Source organism: Nannospalax galili, unplaced genomic scaffold, assembly GCF_000622305.1.
Source record: "Nannospalax galili isolate Female #2095 unplaced genomic scaffold, S.galili_v1.0 scaffold529, whole genome shotgun sequence".
Classification (NCBI taxonomy): domain Eukaryota; kingdom Metazoa; phylum Chordata; class Mammalia; order Rodentia; family Spalacidae; genus Nannospalax; species Nannospalax galili.
The window spans coordinates 863,984-882,313 of record NW_008360309.1 but is presented as its reverse complement, the minus strand read 5'-3'; the positions used below and the strand labels follow the sequence as shown (position 1 = coordinate 882,313).

The 18,330-nt window shown below is 50.4% G+C and overlaps 2 protein-coding genes across 20 annotated transcripts in view; one reads left to right on the top strand and one right to left on the bottom strand.

The window, feature by feature from the left end:
- Positions 1-1,941, bottom strand: part of Sugp2 (SURP and G-patch domain containing 2) — a 29,664-nt gene extending 27,723 nt beyond the window's left edge. For 5 of the 7 annotated variants that reach the window (XR_003848012.1, XR_003848013.1, XM_029559390.1 and 2 more), the window contains exon 1: positions 1,460-1,573. The gene's annotated coding sequence lies outside the window, so the exon portion shown is untranslated. Of the gene's footprint in view, positions 1-1,203; positions 1,439-1,459; positions 1,574-1,861 lie in introns of those variants that run through there. The other 2 variants (XM_008824500.3, XM_029559391.1) reach the window with 2 other exon arrangements.
- On the top strand, positions 1,893-18,005 carry Armc6 (armadillo repeat containing 6). Of its 13 annotated transcripts, none has more exons than XM_008824502.3 (9): positions 1,893-2,033; positions 2,214-2,343; positions 4,241-4,370; positions 6,339-6,421; positions 10,266-10,839; positions 12,471-12,616; positions 14,870-15,001; positions 15,180-15,317; positions 17,202-18,005. In XM_008824502.3, exons 2-9 carry the CDS (start codon positions 2,338-2,340, stop codon positions 17,412-17,414), a joined length of 1,422 nt encoding a protein of 473 aa, XP_008822724.1. In that variant the 5' UTR covers positions 1,893-2,033; positions 2,214-2,337; the 3' UTR covers positions 17,415-18,005. The 13 variants fall into 13 exon arrangements, with proteins under 13 accessions (XP_008822724.1, XP_029415257.1, XP_029415255.1 ...); XM_029559397.1 differs by having other exon boundaries at positions 1,899-2,033; positions 2,214-2,435; positions 4,244-4,370; XM_029559395.1 differs by having other exon boundaries at positions 1,899-2,033; positions 2,214-2,357; positions 4,244-4,370; positions 17,202-18,004.
- The last annotated feature ends 325 nt before the right edge of the window (positions 18,006-18,330 follow it).

Genomic DNA, 18,330 nt, shown 5'->3' with positions numbered 1-18,330 from the left:
TTCCAGTGATTTTTTTCTTGACTATATTTTCCCTAAAATTTTTAATACAGATATTTTCAAATCTTGTTAAAAAAAAAAAAAAAGAAAGAAAATAGGGACTGAGATGGCCCAGTGGGTAAAAGGGCCAAGCTTGGTGACCCAAGCTCAATTCTCAGAGCCCACATGGTAGAAGGAGAGAACAGACTCCCCAAAATTTTTCTCTGACCTCCACACATGCATTGTGTCATACACCCTCAAACACATTAAAAAATAAAAAATAAAGGTTGGGCACAGGGACACATGCGCCTGTAATTGCAGCACTGGGAAGGTGGAGACAGGAGGATCCTTGGAGCTTGCTAGCCAGACAGACTAGTCAATCACTGAGCTCAGGCTCAGCAAGAGACCCTGCCTCAAACAATAAAGTGGAGAAGCAAAGAGGAAGACACCACATGTTTAGCCTACACAGACGCATTACACATACACACTAGAGTAGCTGGAGCCTGGTGGAGCATGTCTGTAATTCCAGCTATTCAGGTGGCTGAGCAAGAGGAATGCAAGTGCAAAGCCTGCCTGTGCTACACAGCAAGACCCTGTTTTGCAGGTGTACATGTGGTTATTTTTTGCAACTGGGTCTCAAGTAGCCCAGACTAGCCTTGAACTCCTGATCTTCCTGCCCCTGCAGCCCCTGCCACCCGCGTACTGGGATTACAGGTGTGGGCTACTGCACCAGGTTCTGGAGATCCTTTTTTTTGGTGGGGAGGGGGGCTTTCAAGACAAGGTCTCACTACATAACCCTGGCTGAGCTTAAACATACGTATTCCAGGTTGGCATCAAACTTGGGGAAATCTTCCTGCCTCTGCCTCCCCAGCACTGGGATTACTGATGTGGGCCACCACTCCCAGTTTGAGAACCTGTCTTTAAAAAAAGACATGACACAGAGAAGAGGAAAAGCAGACTCAGACTAAGGAAACCACCCAAAGTCAGGCATTCTGGAACTGAACCTGACCAAGAGGACACACTAGGAGACAAAGTATAAAGGAAAAATTAAGCAGCATTTTGCATCAATGACACCCTGCCTCATGACACTTCCAACTGCAAGCGGCAAACCTGCCAACACCCCGTTTTCCCAGCCTTGGTCATTTTACCAAGGCACCCCTTGTCCTCTGCAAGACAAGGGAAGAAGTCTCCGGGTCAGGCGGTCCTGGGTTCAAATCAAGACCTAACCTGTCTGTGCCTCCGTTTCCCCATCTATGGGATGGCCATCTACCGGAGCTGCAGAGGTCCCCGGCAGGTGGAAGGCCCGAGGCAAAGCCCGCACACCGTTACGCCCCGCGAGCCCCGGCAGCAGGCTCAAGAGGAATGAATGGACCCGCCAGCTCGCGGCCCGCAGGGAGGAACACGCACGTGCTGAGCCGTCGGCCGCCCTGAGACCCATCACCCGGAGGCCCGAGCTCCTTGGACGCCAGGACCTGGGCCTCACCCTGCCAGCCGCGCGGTGCCGCCCCCGCCGCCGCTGCTGCTGCTGCCGCCGCCGCCGCCGCCACCGCCGCCACCTCCCCTTCAGGAGCCTCACCCACCGCCTTCTGAGGCGGGGATATGCAAAAGAGGCAACGGTCGCCGCAGCGCCGCGCCGCGCAGGCGCAAACTGCCGCCTCGCGTGGGTCAGCGAACGCTCACCGCCGCCGCCTAGGTCCTTACGCGCAGGCGCCAAATGCCGCCATCTTAGCTCTCTTGCGCAGGCGTGTTACTCGCTTCTCAGGACGAACTCTGCTTAGGAGAAAACTATCCCTTCTGAGGGGAAGCGACGACGGGGAGCAGTGCAGAAAAGGCGGCTGAGACGCCTGGCTCACACACACTCAGGGGCTGGCTCTCTTCACTTTACCTGTCCTCGAAGTCGCCCTTGATTACCCCGGGAGGAAGCTGCCCGGCTGAGGGACGCAGAAGGGAAGCCGCGCCATTGCGCCTGCGCGCGTACGGTGGCCAGAAGGAGCCAAAGGAGAGCTGCGGTGACAGCCTCGAGCCCCACCCTTTCCCCACGTGCCTGCGGAAACCCGGTGAGGAGCGACGGCTGCCGGGACCCGCTGCGGACGCAGTGGGAAGTGGGCCTCACGGGGTCGGGCTAGTGGCGGCCGCGGGACCCTCGGGGACTTGGTTTGGGGGGAGGAGAGAGTTGTACAGAAACCGCTTCTGGGCCTGCACGCTCTTTTCATTCATTTTATTCTTGCGTTCTGCAGCCGTGTGTTGAGCCCTGCTGCGTGCGCGTCGGGCTGCGTTCTAGCCAGTGGGGCAAGGGGTCTGGACGCTGCCAGAAATGTCAGCGCATCGCGTCGCCCTTGGGATTTAGATCTTGTGCAGTCAATGGAGGTAGAGCGGGTGTGGTGAGTGTTGTCATCCCAGTGCTCGGGAGGCGGAGGCAGGAGAATTGCTGCGAGTTCCAAGCCAGCCTGGGCTATACGGTCAGACCCTGTCTTTAAAAAAATAAAGAAGTGGGAGGGTGGTTGACTTGCACTCGGGAGGTGGAGACAGGCGGATTGGGAGTTAAAGGCCTGTCTGATCTACTTGAGATCACCGTTGTCTCATAAGATCGCCCTTGTCTCATATAAAACCAAAAAGAAACAAAACAAAGAAGTAATTGGATAGGAGACTGGGCTATACGGTCAGACCCTGTCTTTAAAAAAATAAAGAAGTGGGAGGGTGGTTGACTTGCACTCGGGAGGTGGAGACAGGCGGATTGGGAGTTAAAGGCCTGTCTGATCTACTTGAGATCACCGTTGTCTCATAAGATCGCCCTTGTCTCATATAAAACCAAAAAGAAACAAAACAAAGAAGTAATTGGATAGGAGAAAAGGGCTGCTTTAATGAGACTTTTGAATAAGGTTCTGCGCAGTAAAACACTGTACAGCTGAGCTGTACCTCCAGTGCAGATCTGGGATGTCTAATTTATGTATTATTTTTATTACATGTATATGGGTGTATTGCCTGCATGTGTGTAAGTGCACTCACGTCATGCAGTGCCTGTGGAGGTCCGAAGGGGGTGTCAGATCCCCTGAAACTGAAGTTACGAATGGTTGTTAACTGCTGGGTGCTGGGATTTGAACCTGGGTCCTCTGCAAGAACAGCCAGTGCTCTTAACCACTGAGTTTTCTCTCTAGCCCCCAATTTTTATTATTTATAAATTGTTTGTAAATGTGTGTGTCTGTGTGTGGGTGCATGATGTATGCATGGAGGCCAGAAGAGGGTGTCAGATCTCTTGGAGCTGGAGTTACAGGTGTTTGTGAGCTAGCTGCCTGATGTGGATGCTGAAAACTGAACTCCAGTCCTCACCATAGATCAGCAAGTACTTTTAACTATTGAGCAATTTCTTCAGCCCTCTGTCCCCCTTTTCCTTCTAAACAGGATCTCTGTAGCCCAGACTGGCCTGGAACTCAAGAGTCTCCAACCTCAGCCTTCTCAGAGCTGTACTATCTGCACTTCACAGATCTGCACTATCAGGCCCAGAAAACTAGAATTTTTTGTTTGTTTGTTTTTAACTTATTTTTATACATTTGGTTGATTGATTGAATGATTTTTTTTTTTTTTTTTTTTTTTTTTTTTTTAAGAAGGGGCTCCCTGTAGCCCCGTCTGTCCTGGAACTCACTATGTAGACCAGGCTGGTCTTGAACTCACAGAGATCCGCCTGCCTCTGCCTCCCAAGTGCTGGGACTACAGGCGTGTGTCACCATGCCCAGCTGATGTTTTGTTTCTAACTTCTTTGATGCATTTGATTGATTGATTGTGTGTGTGTGTGTGTGTGTGTGTGTGTCTCATTCACACCATGGCAGATGTGTGGTCAGAGACTAACTTGCAGGAGTCATTTCTCTCCTTCCACTTGTGGTTTTTGGGCATGGAACTCAAGTCTTCAGGCTTAGCTTGCAAGTAGGTTTACTTGCTGAGACAGGATCTCATGTCACCTGGGCTGGCCTTGAACTCCTGATCCTCCTGTCTCTGCCCTTCTCATGTTGAGATGACAGGTGTGGGCCACTATGCTTGGCTGATGCATAATTCTAGAACTAACGGAGAAGAATATGTTTTTTCTTATGTGTGTGAGCATACATGCCATGGAGTGCATGTGGTGGTCAGAGAACAACCTTTGAGAGTCTGGTCTCTTCTTCCATCACATGGGCTCCAGGGATCAAACAGGTTATCAGGTTTGATGGCCACTAGAGTGACCAGGATTCCCAGTTGCCTGTTGTCCCCCGACTGAGAGCCCCCTTCCACTCAGCAGGCAGCAATGGCTTCCAAGCGCATCACCCAGGACACCTTTGATGCTGCAGTGCGGGAGAATATTGAGGAGTTTGAGATGGGCGCAGAGGAGGCAGTTCGAGAGGCTGTGGAGCAGTTTGAATCACAAGGTAAGGTCTAGCCCTTGGGTGCAGGAACAACATGAGGCCATGGCCCCTCCAGCCTGGTGTGGCAGTGGGGTGCTGCCAACCTTGTCCTCACTGCCTGCCTCCTTGAGCCATCGATACTCCAACTTCACCTCAGTGTAAAAAAGTGACAGCAGTCACCAAGCACAGAATCACTTGGCATAGGCCCAAAGTTAGTCATGGTGGAGAGCAAGTGTTGCGGTATTGGGGTGCTGGTAGGGATGCTGGCAGGACTTTGAGGTCCCAAACCACATGGTATAGAGCAAAATCTTGAGATGAGGGTGACTTCAGTGGTGGCAGGGTGCTGGGTATGAGCACAGCCCATTCCCTCCTGTCCCAAGTCTCAGTCTAGCTCCACATTGGACCAGTGCAGTATGAACCAGAGGGCAGGAGAGAGAAGGTCCCAGGGGTCAGAGGTCGGCCCCCAGTGCACACAGATGGGGTTCTCTAGTGCATCAATCAGAAGTAACCACTGGGGAACAGGGCTGGGGAGATGACTCAGTAAAATGCTTGCTATGCAAGCATGAGGACCTGGGTTTGAGCCCTAGAACCCATGTAAAAAATCCAAGCATGATAATGTGTGTTTGTAATCCCAGTGCTGGGGAGATAGAGACAGAAGGCTCTCAGGCTTGATGGCTAGCCAATTTAGCCTAGCCTAATCAGTGAGGCTCATGTCCTAGTGAGACACCCTGTCTCAAAAACAAGGCGATGACTCCTGAGGATGATAACCTGAGGTTGCTCTCTGGCCTCCACGAGCACTGTCCTACAGGTACACACACAGTGTCCAACAAAGCCCAGCAGGTTAACACGTGCCTGTGATGCCTGCCCTTGTTTGTTTGTTTGTTTTTGAGACCAGGGGTCCTCATGTAGCCCAGGCTAGCCTCTAACTCATTATGTAACCAAAGCTGGCTTGAATTCTTAATCTTTCTTCCTCCAGGGATGACAGGTGGGCACAAGCACACACAGAGATGATCACAGCACTTAGGAGGCTGGGGCAGGAGGGTTACTGTGAATTTGAGGCCAGTCAGAGCTATATAACAGTTGGTGGCGCACGCCTTTAATCCCAGCACTCGGGAGGCAGAGGCAGGGGGATCTCTGAGTTCGAGGCCAGCCTGATCTCCATTAGCGAATCTAGACCGGCTGGGGCTACAGGGAGACCCTGTTTCAAAAAGACCAAACAAACAAACAAACAAAAAACCTACTGGGCCTGGAGAGATAGCTCAGTGGTTAAGAGCACCTGCTGCACTTCCAGAAGACCAAAGTTCAGTTCCCACCACTCATGTCAGGCAACTCACAACTGTAACTCCAGCTGACACCTTCTGACTTCTACAGGCAGCTGCACACACATGTGCATACTCATAAAAAGACACAAGCACATACATATAAATAAAAATTTTTAAATTAGGTTACCCCCTAGCCAGATGCAGTGGTATACACCTTTAGTCCCAGTACTCTGGAGGCTGAGGCAGGCAGATTTCTGTGAGTTCGAGACCATCCTGGTCTACATCGCACGTTCCAGGCCAGCTGGGGCTACAAGGACACCCTGTCTTAAAAAAAAAAAAAAAAAGAAGAAGAAAAAAAACCACTTGGTGATACACAAAAGAAAACCCCAAAAGTTCAGCCACAGAAGGGCTGCCTTTGGGGTTTCAAGAGGCTGGAGTACAGCTGGAGCTGACAGTGGTGCCAGTTCAAAAGGAGAGGCTCTGTGTGATCCCTCCTCTCAGCCCTCCACCTCAACACCCAGAGTGCATCTGTTTCGCAGCTTTGCTTGGTGATGACTGCTCTAGTGTTCTGCTGCCTGTGGCTGGCCCAGGAAGGAGGGCTAGGGGGATTGGGAAGAACCATGGACAAAGGGCCCCCAGTATAAGGAACCTCCTAGCCCAGGGCCCAAAAAGGGGCTCCCAAAGAACAAGCTGTCACTTGCTTCTAACATCCCCATCCTCCCCTCTGCAGGGGTTGATCTGAGCAACATTGTAAAGACAGCACCAAAAGTGTCCAAGGATGGCCACCAGGAGTCTACACATGATGTCCTGCAGGTAGGAGCAGGCACCCCCCACAGCAGCTCCCTGGTCACCTTGGAACCTTCTGGGGGTCTCTTCCCCACATCCCACATGGCAAAACTGAGGCTCTGAAGGTCAGTGGTCTGTCCATGTGGCTGGTGGAATGCTGTGGCCACATGTCCCCCTAGGTTCAGGTGAGGGCTGCCCAGCTTCTGGGGGACAGCTGAGCCAGAAGAGGCCATGTTCTGATGCAAGTGTGTGAATGCTTCTGCTATCCCAGTCCTGGGACCTAGGGTACACAGAATAGTGTCTCTAGCTCAGCTTTACATGGGATCCAAACTTGGGTCCAAACTTGCATAGCAAGTGCTTGACCCAGGAGCCATCTTCCTGTCCTTGACTTTTAATAAGTTTTTTAAAAAATATTTATTTTAGCCGGGCGTAGTGGCACACACCTTTAATCCCAGCACTCAGGAAACAGAAGCAGGCGGATCTCTGTGAGTTTGAGGCCAGCCTGGTCTCCATAGCGAATCCAGGCCAGCTGCTGCTACAGGGAGACCCTGTCTCAAAAAGACCAAAAAAAAAAAAAAAAAAAAAAAAACCAAAAAAATTATTTTTAAATTTTATGTGTATGAGTGTACTTCCTGCATGTATGTAAGTGCACCCGTGTTGTTCTATGCCTGCAGAGGTCAAAAAGGCATTGGATCCCCTGGAACTGGAGTTACAGACAATTGACAATTGTTAGCTGCCATGTGGGTACTGAGACTCAAACCTGGGTCTTCCACAAGAGCAGCCAGTACTCTTAACCACTGAGCTATCTCTCCAGCCCCTCATCTTTGACTTTTATAAGAAATAATCTGGGGGCTGGAGAGATGGCTCAGCGGTTAAGGGCACTGACTGCTCTTGCAGAGGACCCGGGTTCGATTCCCACACCCACATGTTGGCTAACAGCTGTCCTTAACTCCAGTTCCAGGGGAACCCAAAGCCTTCTTCTGACCTCTGCAGCACTGCATGACATGGGTGTACTCACATACATGTAGGCAATACACTCGTACACATAGAATAAAAATAATAAAATATTATCAAAAAATCTGTACATGTGTATGTGTGTCTGTCTGTGTGTCCGCAGGCACGTGAGTGCTAAGATGCATGTGTGGATGTCACAGCCAACTTTTAGGAATAAGTTCTCTCCTTCCACTTTGGGTCCTGGGGATTGAACCCAGGCCAGGCTTGCATAGCAAGCATCTTCACCTGCTAAGCCAGCTCAGTGTCTCCCCTAACCCCTGACTTACTTATTAATGTTCTGTTCTTTCGTAAAGTGTTCAGCCAGGTTCTCATGGCCAGCTTGAACAGGTCTGGCTAACAGGTATCTTTGCCTGTCTTGGCAGCTGAGATCAAACCAAATCCCTCTGGGCTGCTGGTTTCCCCTGAGCCACCGTTTCAGGATAGGTGCGCATGACCTCGTGAGTATTCATGCAGTGACATATCCTGAGGTCATGTCTGTTGGTTGGTATCCATGCTGGCTGGCCCTGTTTTGGTGTTTTCTCTCATCATTCCCCTCATGACTTGGAGCTGCACCTGAGAAACCACCATGTGTGGTGTTCCTTCAGCAGGAGGGTGAAATATTTGTGGAATGAATGAGAGGGAGACATCTCGATGGTCTGTTGTGACTGAAGTGACTTTCTTCTTCCAGAAACCCTGTGTGGGTCAGCTACACTATGTAACAGTTCCACATGGCAGCCATTCCTGTGATTGTAATGACACTGGCTGGCTGGACTTGGCTGGCAGCTCCTCTGCTGGTTTTGCCTGAGACTTTCTTGGGGGCACTTAGGGTTCGACTCTTAGTATGTCTGTACTCACATGTACAGTTGCTTATCAGGGACACTGAGGTGCCTGGCACTTCTCTCTCTGTGCGTGGCCTCTAATACTCAAGGCTCCTAAAACTACAGATATGGGTCAGAAGTGTGTGGCTCAAAGCACACACCTAGCCTGCAGGCCCTGGGTTCTGTCCGCAGCATTATTTTTTTTAAAAGAAAAAATATGGGACTGGAGAGATGACTCAGATGTTAAGAGCACTTGCTGTTCTTGCAGAGGACCTGGGTTTGGTTCCCAGCTCCCACGTAATAACTAACAGCCATCTATAACTTCAGTTCCAGGGGATCTGATGTCCTCTTCTGGCCTCCACAGACATTGCACACATGTGGTACACTTACATGCATGCAGGCAAAACCCTCATACACATAAAATATAACGGAAGGGAGGGAGGAAGGGTGGCAGGATTGCTCAACAGTTAGAGGCACTGGCCACGAAGCCTGACCGCCTGAATTTGACCCCCAGAACCCACATGGTTTAAGGAAAAAACAGTCCTGCCAGCTGTCCTTTGACTTCTACACATGAGCCATGGTGTGTGTGTGTGTGTGTGTGTGTGTGTGCATGTGTGTGCATGCTTACACACGGGTACATAAATAGATGCCTTTTTTTTTTTTGGTCTTTTTGAGACAGGGTCTCCCTGTAGCCCCAGCTGTCCTGGAACTCACTATGTAGACCAGGCTGGCCTTGAACTCACAGAGATCCGCCTGCCTCTGCCTTCTGAGTGCTAGGACTACAGGTGTGCACCACCACGCCTGGCAAATAGATGCTTTTTAAAAAGGAAAAGAAAAAAATTGAAGGCTAAGGATATAGCTCAGTGATAGAGTATCTGCCTAGGGTGCATGCCATTTAATCCCTAGTATTTTATTTATTTGTTTATTTTTATTTTATGTGTATGAGTGTATTGCCTTCATGTGTGTAAGTGCACCTGTGTCATGCAGTGTCCATGGAGGAAAGAAAAGGGCATTGGATCCCCTGGAACTGGAGTTATGGATGGTTGTTAGCTGCCATGTGCATGCTGGGATTTGAACCCTGGTCTTCTGCAAGAACAGCCTGTGCTCTTAACTACTGAGCCATCTCTCTAGCCCCCCAATCCTTAGGAGTTTTGGGGGCGGGGTTGGTCTTTTTGAGACGGTTTCCCTGTGGCCCCAGCTGGTCTGGAACTCACTATGTAGATCAAGCTGGCCTTGAACCCACAGAGATCCACCTGCCTCTGCCTCCCAAGTGCTGGGACTAAAAGTGAGCACCACCACGCCTGGCTAATCCCTAGTATTTTTTAAAAAGGTTATTAATAGTGGCTCATACCTGGGATTCCAACCTTCAGGAAGCTTGAGGCAGGAGGATTCATATGAGTTCAAGGTCAAACTGGGCAACATAATGAGTTCAAGACCAGTCTAAGCTGTATATTAAGACTGTGTTGGGACTGGAAAGATGTCTCAGTAGATAAGAGCACTTGCTGTTCTTGTAGAGAACCCAAGTTTGGTTCCCAGCACCCACATAGGGCAGCTCACAACAGCTGGTCACAACAGCCTGTAACTCCAGCTCCAGCGGAGCTAACACCCTCTTCTGGCCTCTGTGGGCATTGCACTCAGGTGCACAGACATACGTACGTACATACATACATACATATAATTAAAATACAAAAGACTCAGGGCTGGAGAGATGGCTCAGCAGTTAAGAACATTGGTTGCTCTTGAAGAGGACCTAGGTTCAGTTTCCAGCACCACATGGCAGCTAACAACTATCTGTAACTCCAGTTCCAGGGGATCCAGTGTCCTTTTCTGACCTTTGTGGGCATTATATGCACATGGTACACTTATACATGCAGGTAAACACTCATACACACAAAATAAAAATTAAAAAAAAGCCCCATCTCAAATCAGCAGTACAGGTAATGAAAGTTTCCAGATTAACCTGGTTCCATGTCACTTCCATCTTGGGCCCTGATCCTGGGTTGAGGATCCCCAGCATGCAAAGCCTGTCACCAACAACTGACACGATATGTCCTCCCCAGGCTCTGGATGACCTGCAGGAGTCCCTGGTGGGCTCCCAGCCGCAGGAGGTGTTGGTGCACCTTGCCCGCTTCTGTGAACAGTGCAGGCACCAGAAGGCCAGCCGTTTCTTGGCAGCACAGAAGGGGGCCTACCCTATCCTCCTAGCTGCCTGGCAGCTGGCTACCACAAGCCACCAGGGCCTCCTGCTCCAGGCCCTCAGTGCCCTGGCAGCGCTGACTGATGGCCAGCCCGACCTCCTGGATGCCCAGGGCTTGCAGCTGCTCATAGCCACACTATCACAGAATGCCACAGACGCTGAACTCACCTGCTGTGGAATCCGCTGCGTGCGCCACGCCTGCCTGAAGCATGAGCAGAATCGCCAGTTCCTGGTGAAGGCTGGTGTGCTGCCCCTGCTTACCACAGCCATCACCCAGCACAGCCAGCACGCTGATGTTGTCAGGGAGGCCTGTTGGGCCCTCCGAGTCATGACCTTCGATGATGACATTCGAGTACCCTTTGGCCACGCCCACGAGCATGCCAAGATGATTGTTCAGGAGAACAGAGGCCTGAAGGTGCTCATTGAGGCTGCCAGAGGTAGGAGCAACACTAGTGAGAATGGGGTAAGCATATGAGGGTGTGGCCTAGGGGTAGAGCTCCTGCCTAGAATCACCTGGTGTGGGGCTGGGGCATGGCTTAGCAGTGAAGTGCCTGCATTCAGGGTTTGTTCTCAGCACCCTGAAACTAAACAAAGCAGCCCTCCACTTGTCTGTATTTGGTTATAAGTACTTGTACTGGGCAATAGGCAGCTACTCTAAGCAGCCATAGACGATCATGATGTTGATCTTCATACTTTACATCTGCTGTCCTCCAACCAGTCCTCTGCATCCATTTGAGAATGACCAATACTTGGAGCACAGAAGTTGCTAGAAGAATGAGTCCTCTGTGACTCTGAGTCCATGACCAGACTCGTGTGTAGGATTCCCACTCTGACTGAGAGACAGACCTGTCTCAGTCTCCCATCCACACCTCCAGAGGAGCTGAAAAGAATCAGCTCTGAAGCCAGGCTTGGGGGCACATGCCTTTAGTCCTAGTGCTCTGGAGGCAGAGGCAGGCATATCTCTGAGTTCAAGGCCAGCCTGGTCTACATAGCAAGTTCTAGACCAGCCAGGGGTACATAGTGAGACCCTGTCATTACAAATAAAATAATAAGCCGGGCGTGGTGGCACACACCTGGAGTCCCAGCACTTGGGAGGCAGAGGCAGGCAGATCTCTGTGAGTTCAAGGCCAGCCTGGTCTACATAGTGAGTTCCAGGCCAGCTGGGGCTACAGGGAGACCCTGTCTCAAAAAGACCAAAATAATAAATAAATAAATAAATAAATAAATAAATAATAGGCCCTGGCCATCTGGGAAACTAGGCAGATTTTCTAAGAATTTGTTTGCACATTTCTTGTTTATGATAGCTTGAATTAGGCTCCACCAGAGTGATGGAATGGGAATTTTCTCTTTCTCTCTCTCTCCCTGCCCCCGGGCTTCACCTAGCTCCTAAGTAATTCTTTGAAGGAAATAACTCACATTTGGGAGACTTTCTAGTCCCAGGGTGGGCTAGAGACTCCCAGAAGCCCCAGGCTGATTCTTTCTCTCCAGAGAACCGTTTCCCACTTAAAGGCTTTCACTGAATTGTATCTCTTTTACTTAAAGCCTAGTGACCACATCCATAACCCACCAAGATCAGCCTCCCAGGTACTGTAGAGGTACCTGGCCAGGTGGGCTCCCACACTGAGCATCACAGAGCTCCAGAGAGATGCTAAATGTTTGCCTGTCAGGGTTGTGTGGGCATCTACGCTGTCTGCAGTACCCTTGTTACTCTCCAGCTTTCTGTTACACTTAGAAAGTCATCTCTACTCGAGGCCCTAAAAGTAGTGTTGAAAGTTTTGTTTTAGTGGCATCCCACTTTTCTATTTTTAGGGGATGCCTCAAGTTGGTCTGGAAGATATTTGGAGCATGGGGTGAAGGGTGGAGCAGTGTGGGGGTCACTGTTCCTGGAGTGGCCAGCAGGAAGTGCTGCAGGCCCAGCCAGGGGCTAATGCTCCCCTGAGCCTGTTGGGTATAGGCAGCCAGCTTGCAAGATGGGGCCCAGTTCTCCCAAAGCAGCAGGCTCCTCTCCATACCCCCATCTCTCCCCCGGTTCCTCCCAGCCCTGTCTCTCCTTCCTGCCTCCCCACAGCGTTCCCCAACAACCCCGGCGTCCTGAGTGAACTCTGCAGCACCCTGTCCCGCCTGGCTGTCCGCAACGAATTCTGCCAAGAGGTTGTGGACCTGGGGGGCCTCAACATCCTAGTGACTCTGCTGGCTGACTGCAATGACCATCAGGTGGGGCCCAGAGTCCTTCTTCCTTCTCCGGGCTCCTGGCCAGACCAACCTCCTCACTGAAGGAAGGACAGGTGTGAGAGTTTGGGAGCATAAGTGATCCCCACACCCTCACAGCCCTTCCTTCCTTCCTTGTTTTCCTGCACTGGATGTCAAACTGTCCCCTGTGTGTGAGCTCTCTGCCACTGAGCCACACCCTAGCCCTTTGTACTGTATTTTGAGACCAGGTTTCTCTCCAGGCTGACCTCAATCTTGCAATCTTCTTGAAAGAGCCGAGTACCAGAACAAGCATGAGCCACCATACTTAATCACACACGTGTGTTTGAAGATTTTTCATTTTAAAAAGTTTTTTGATTTTGTTTTATGTATATGAGTGTTTTGCCCACATGTATGTAAGTGCACCTGTGTCTTACAATGCACCTGGAAGTCAGAAGAGGGCCTCAGATCCCCTGGAACTGGAGTAACAGTGGACTAACAGGCAGTTGTTAGCCACCATGTGGGTGCTGGGAACCAAACCTGGGTCCTCTGCAAGAGCAGCCAGTGCTCTTAACTGCTGAGCCATTTCTCTAGCCCCAGATTTTTTAAAATTAATTTAATAGATTTTTTATGTGTACTACTGTTTTGCTTACATATATAAGTGCACCTGTGTGTGCAGTGTCCACAGAGGCTTCTAGAACTGTAGTTAAGGACAGTTGTAGCTTCTTTGAGGGTGGTAGGAATAGAACCAATGTCATTTGGAAGAGTAGCCAGTGTTCATAACCACTGAGCTATCTCTCCAGCTCCCAGATTTTTCTTTTTTAAAGTGATATTTATATATGAGTGTGTGAATATTGGTTTGTCACATGAGTTCAGTGGCCAGAAGAAGGGGTCAGTTCTGGAGCTGGAATTATAGGTGATTGTGAACTGTCTAACATGGGTGCTGTGAACTGAACTTGGTTCCTCTACAAGAGCAGTATGCACTGTGTGTGTTTGAAACAGCAACTCACCAGGTGTGGTAGCACATGCCTTTAATCCCAGCACTGTGGAAACAGAAGCAGATGGATCTCTGTGAGTTCAAAGCCAGCCTGGTCTACATAGCAAGTTCCAGGCCAGCTGGGGCTACAGGGAGACCCTGTCTCAAAACAAAACAAAACAAAACAAAAACCCAGTATCCCATGTAACTGACCTTGAATTTGCTAGGTAGGTAAGGATGACCTTGAACTGAGATGATAGGTATGTACCACCTGCTTTGTGCTGTGCTAGGAAAGAACCCAGAGCCTCATGCATGCTAGCTAAGCATTCTGCCCTCTTAACCCTATTCCTACTTGTGTGTTTTCTAGAAGGAACAGGAGGGGTGAGATAGAATGCTGGGAATGTGGGGCAGACCCCCCCCCCACTAATGAGGTCCCTTGCCTCTCTGCCTCAGTTTCTCCATCTGTAGAACAAGGCCAAGTTCCTTCCCCTTCACTCTACTTAGCAGCTATCCTTTTTTTGGTGTAATTTTCATTTTATTTTTTTATTTTATATGTACAGCCTGCATGTTTGTAAATTACACTGGTGCCATGCAGTGCCTGAGGAGAGAAGAGGGTGTTGAATCCTCCTGAACTGGAATTACAGATAGTTAGCCACCATGTGGGTGCTGGGAACCAAACCCAGGTCCTCTGCAAGAGCAGCCAGTGCTCTTAACCACTGAGCCACCTCTCAAGCCCCAGCAGCTGTTTTTTGTTGTTGTTTTTTTTTTTTTAACCCCTCCCATGGCCCAGCCCAAAGCAGGGAGTATAACTTACACCTGCCCAGGTGAGGGCCCCACAAAAGCTTGCAGGCACCTGGCTCATGGTGGCAGTAGTCTCACCAGCCTGAGCCCAATTGGCGATGTCAGCTAGGCTCTTTCTGTACAGGTGACAAGAGCAAAGGAGCCTAGGAGTAAAGGTATTTTTGCTTGGCAGACAGAGTGAGGGCTTAGGTCCCCCCAGCTTTGTCTCAAAAGTGGTCAGTTGGAAAGGGCTCCTGTCTATGCTCAGCTTAGGTTGCTCAGTGCTCTTCCTGAGTCACGTCTCATGAACCATCTGTCCCTATGAGGGTGGGTCAGGCAGGTCACTCACCAGATACCAGCCTGAACACAGGCAGTGTGGTCTCAGAATCTGCACCTGCTGGCCTGGGACCGTGGGGGCAGCCACATGGGTTCAAACCAAAAACAGCCCCAGGGTTCTCCTCAACACCCCCTCCTGCCACCCAGCCAGCTCCTGGGCTGGAAGTGACCAGGCCTTGTCTTTTCAGGACCTCGTGAAGCAAGTGCTCAGTGCCCTGAGGGCCATTGCAGGCAACGATGACGTGAAGGATGCTATTGTCCGAGCTGGTGGCACTGACTCCATTGTGGCTACCATGACCCAGCACCTGGCCAGCCCCCAGGTACCCCCTTGGGCACATGAGTGGGCCAATGGCCAGATCTATGGGGATGGCTGCTGGCCAGCAGAGACCCACTGAGAGGATGCACAGAGTGCCCAGGCCAGGGTAGCCAGGTGGCTGACAGAGGGGAGGAATCTGGCCATCTGTCTGTCTGCCTCAGACTCCCTCTGTACCCTCACAGGTGTGTGAGCACAGCTGTGCAGCGCTCTGTGTCCTGGCCCTGCGAAAGCCAAAGAACAGCCGTGTCATTGTGGAGGGCGGCGGGGCCCTGGCTGCACTGCAGGCCATGAAGGCTCATCCACAGGAGGCTGGCGTCCAGGTGCGAGAATGACCATCCCTGTCATCCTCATCCCATCCTTGTCCTACCAGAACCTGAATCCACAGGGCCCCTTTCTTTGTTGTCTAAGCATGTTGAGGTGGGTGCCCAGTCTGATGGTCCTAACACTCAGGAGATTGAGGCAGGATTGCTACAATTCCAGACCAGCCTGGGCTACACTGAGGTCCAGGCCAGCCTGGGCAACTTGAGAGACCCTGTCTCAGATAGGCACTGTCTCTGTCTGTCTCTGTCTGTCTCTGTCTCTGTCTCTGTCTCTCTCTCTCTCCCTCTCTCTCTCTCTCTCTCTCTCTCTCACACACACACACACACACACACACATCCATGCACACAAACACAGGCAGACAGTGAACTCTGCCCAGGGATGTTTCCTTGTTTCCTTTCCTAGTTCCTGGATTTTTCTGCATTAATCTCCTTTTTTTCTTTCCCTAGTTGTTGTTTTTTTTTAATGTGTATGTATGTTTTTGTGTTTTTAAATTTATTTATTTTTATTCCAAAGACAGGCTTTTAGGCTTTTTTTTTTTTTTTTTTTTTTTTTTTCGGTCTCTTTTAGACAGGATCTCCCTGTAGCTCCAGCTGTTCTGGAACTCACTATGTAGACCAGGCTGGCCTTGAACTCACGGAGATCTGCCTGCCTCTGCCTCCCGAGTGCTGAGATTAAAGGTGTGCACCACCACGCCCGGTTTGAGAGGCAATTTTTCCAGAAATAAATGAAGTAGGTTACATAAAAATACATATACAATGAAGTTTAAGGTGGGGGGGATAGAAATAAGAAATCAAAGACCAAAGATTTGCAAACATAGGGTCAACTTTGGTGGAGTAATGGTTTCCATTAGCTCTGTTCTTTTGGGTGGGGAGCTGTTTTTTAAGGCAGAGTTTCATTATGTAACCCTGGCTGGCTTGGAACCCACTATGTAAACCAAGTTGGCCTTGAACTCACAAAGATCTACTTGCTTCTGCCTCCCAAGTTTTAGGATTAAAGATGTGTGCCATCCTGCACAGCTCTTTCTTTTTGAGACAGGGTCTCATGAAGCCCAGGCTGGCCTCAGATTTGTTATGTAGCTGAAGATGACCTTGAACTTTTGGTCTTTCTGCCTCCACCTCCAGAGTGCTGGGATAACAGGTTTGAGCCACAGGGTCATGAGGTTCTGGGGAGGGAGCCCAGGGCCTCCAGCCTGCTAGACAAGTGCTCTGCCAACTCAGCACCAGCCCCTCTTTTTTATTTTATTTATTTACTTATTTATTTTGAGTCAGGCTCTAGCTCTGTAGTTCACACTGGCATGGAACTCAGCATCCTTCCTCAGCCTCTCAAACTGGGATCATAGGCTTGTGCCACCATGCCCAGCTGTCACTCCTTAAATAGCCCCACCAGTGCACAGCATGCCTGCATGATCTAGCCATGAGTAGGGCCTGGGGTGGGATACAGACACAGTTGTGACTTAGCAGGAACTTGAGCATCAGAGATGTTAAAGTTTGAGAGGGGTCCCTCTCAAACCAACCCAGATAGGTGACTCACTGGGAATGAACCTTGGTACCCCCTCTTCCCATGGCCTCACTGTCCCTTGTCCCCAGGGTCCATTGCCCTGACTCTGGGCTAGCCTCAGGGGACTTTGGGTAGTACCCTTTATCCACTGAGACCAAGCATCCCATGCTTGTAGTGTCCATTTCTGATAATGTCCTGAGCCCGTCTCACCTCAATTTGGGAAGTAGTCCTGGAGAACTAAGAAGGTCATATGGGTACATGGGTCTAGCCCAGCCCAGTGTAGCAGCCCTGGTCATCATAGCTCATCATGTAATGAGGAGGACCCTGAGGTCAGTGTCCCCTCAGCCCAGGCCTTTCCCCCAGCTCACTGCCACTCTCTCTTCCAGAAACAGGCCTGCATGCTGATCCGCAACCTGGTGTCCCGTAGCCAGGCCTTTTCCAAGCCTATCCTGGACTTGGGGGCTGAGGAGCTCATCGCACAGGCCCGAGCTTCCCACCTGGACTGCGAGGATGTGGCCAAGGCTGCACTGCGAGACCTAGGCTGCCGTGTGGAACTACAAGAACTGTGGACAGGCCAGAAAGGTGACCTGGCACAGTAATTCCACATCAGTGAGCCACAGCTCGGGAATATGGGGAGCTCTGCCCTGCCTCTATGTCCCCCATCCATGTCACCCACAGTCAGAGGTGTTTTCAGGCAGGTCAGTGGTGGGGAAGGTAGACACAGCCCTTGGGGCCCATGTCCCCACAGGCAATGGTGACAGCCACCCCCACCCCCCAAGCCCTTTCCTACCAATAGCCCTTCTCAGCAGTTCCTGGGGCAAAGGGCATAGGAGCTGCAGCATCCTGTCTGGAGTTAGGGGCCACTTCAACCCGTACTACTACGGCAGGGCCAGCCATTGGGCCAGAATCCAGGGTCCTGCTCCACAGTCTATTCAGAACTCTTCTCCTCGGGCTGCTGAGATGACTCAGCAGGTAAAGGTGCTTGCCACCGAACCTGTAAGTTCGATCTCCAGGATCCACAGGGTGGAAGGAGAGAACTGACTCCTGAGAGTTGCCCTCTGACCACCACATGCGTGCTTGCTATGGTACAAGCCCTCAGAATAAACAAACGAACAAATAAAATAAAGGTAATGACGGAGCCTTCAGTAGCCACACTGGGCAAACAGCAGGGGAGCTAAAGTACTTTTGTGTATGTAAATAGTCATGGGAGTTGGGTAGGGACGTTTGTAAAGGATTTAGGTCTACTTTTTTCTTGGGGCTTAGAAGAACTAGTTTGTAGAGCTGGGCCTGTTTGCAGAGCAGAAATCACTTTATGGTTTAGGGTTTATGGCAGTCCCAAACAGACTTGTTTACAGAGCAAGAATTGCTTTATGGTTTTAGTTTTTTTTTAATATTTTTTATTTATTTTATTTTATGTGTATGTGTGTATTGTGTGTATAGGTAAGTTTACGCACCTGTGTCGTGCAGTGCCCAAGGAGGACAGAAGAGGCTGTTGGATCCCCTAGAACTGGAGTT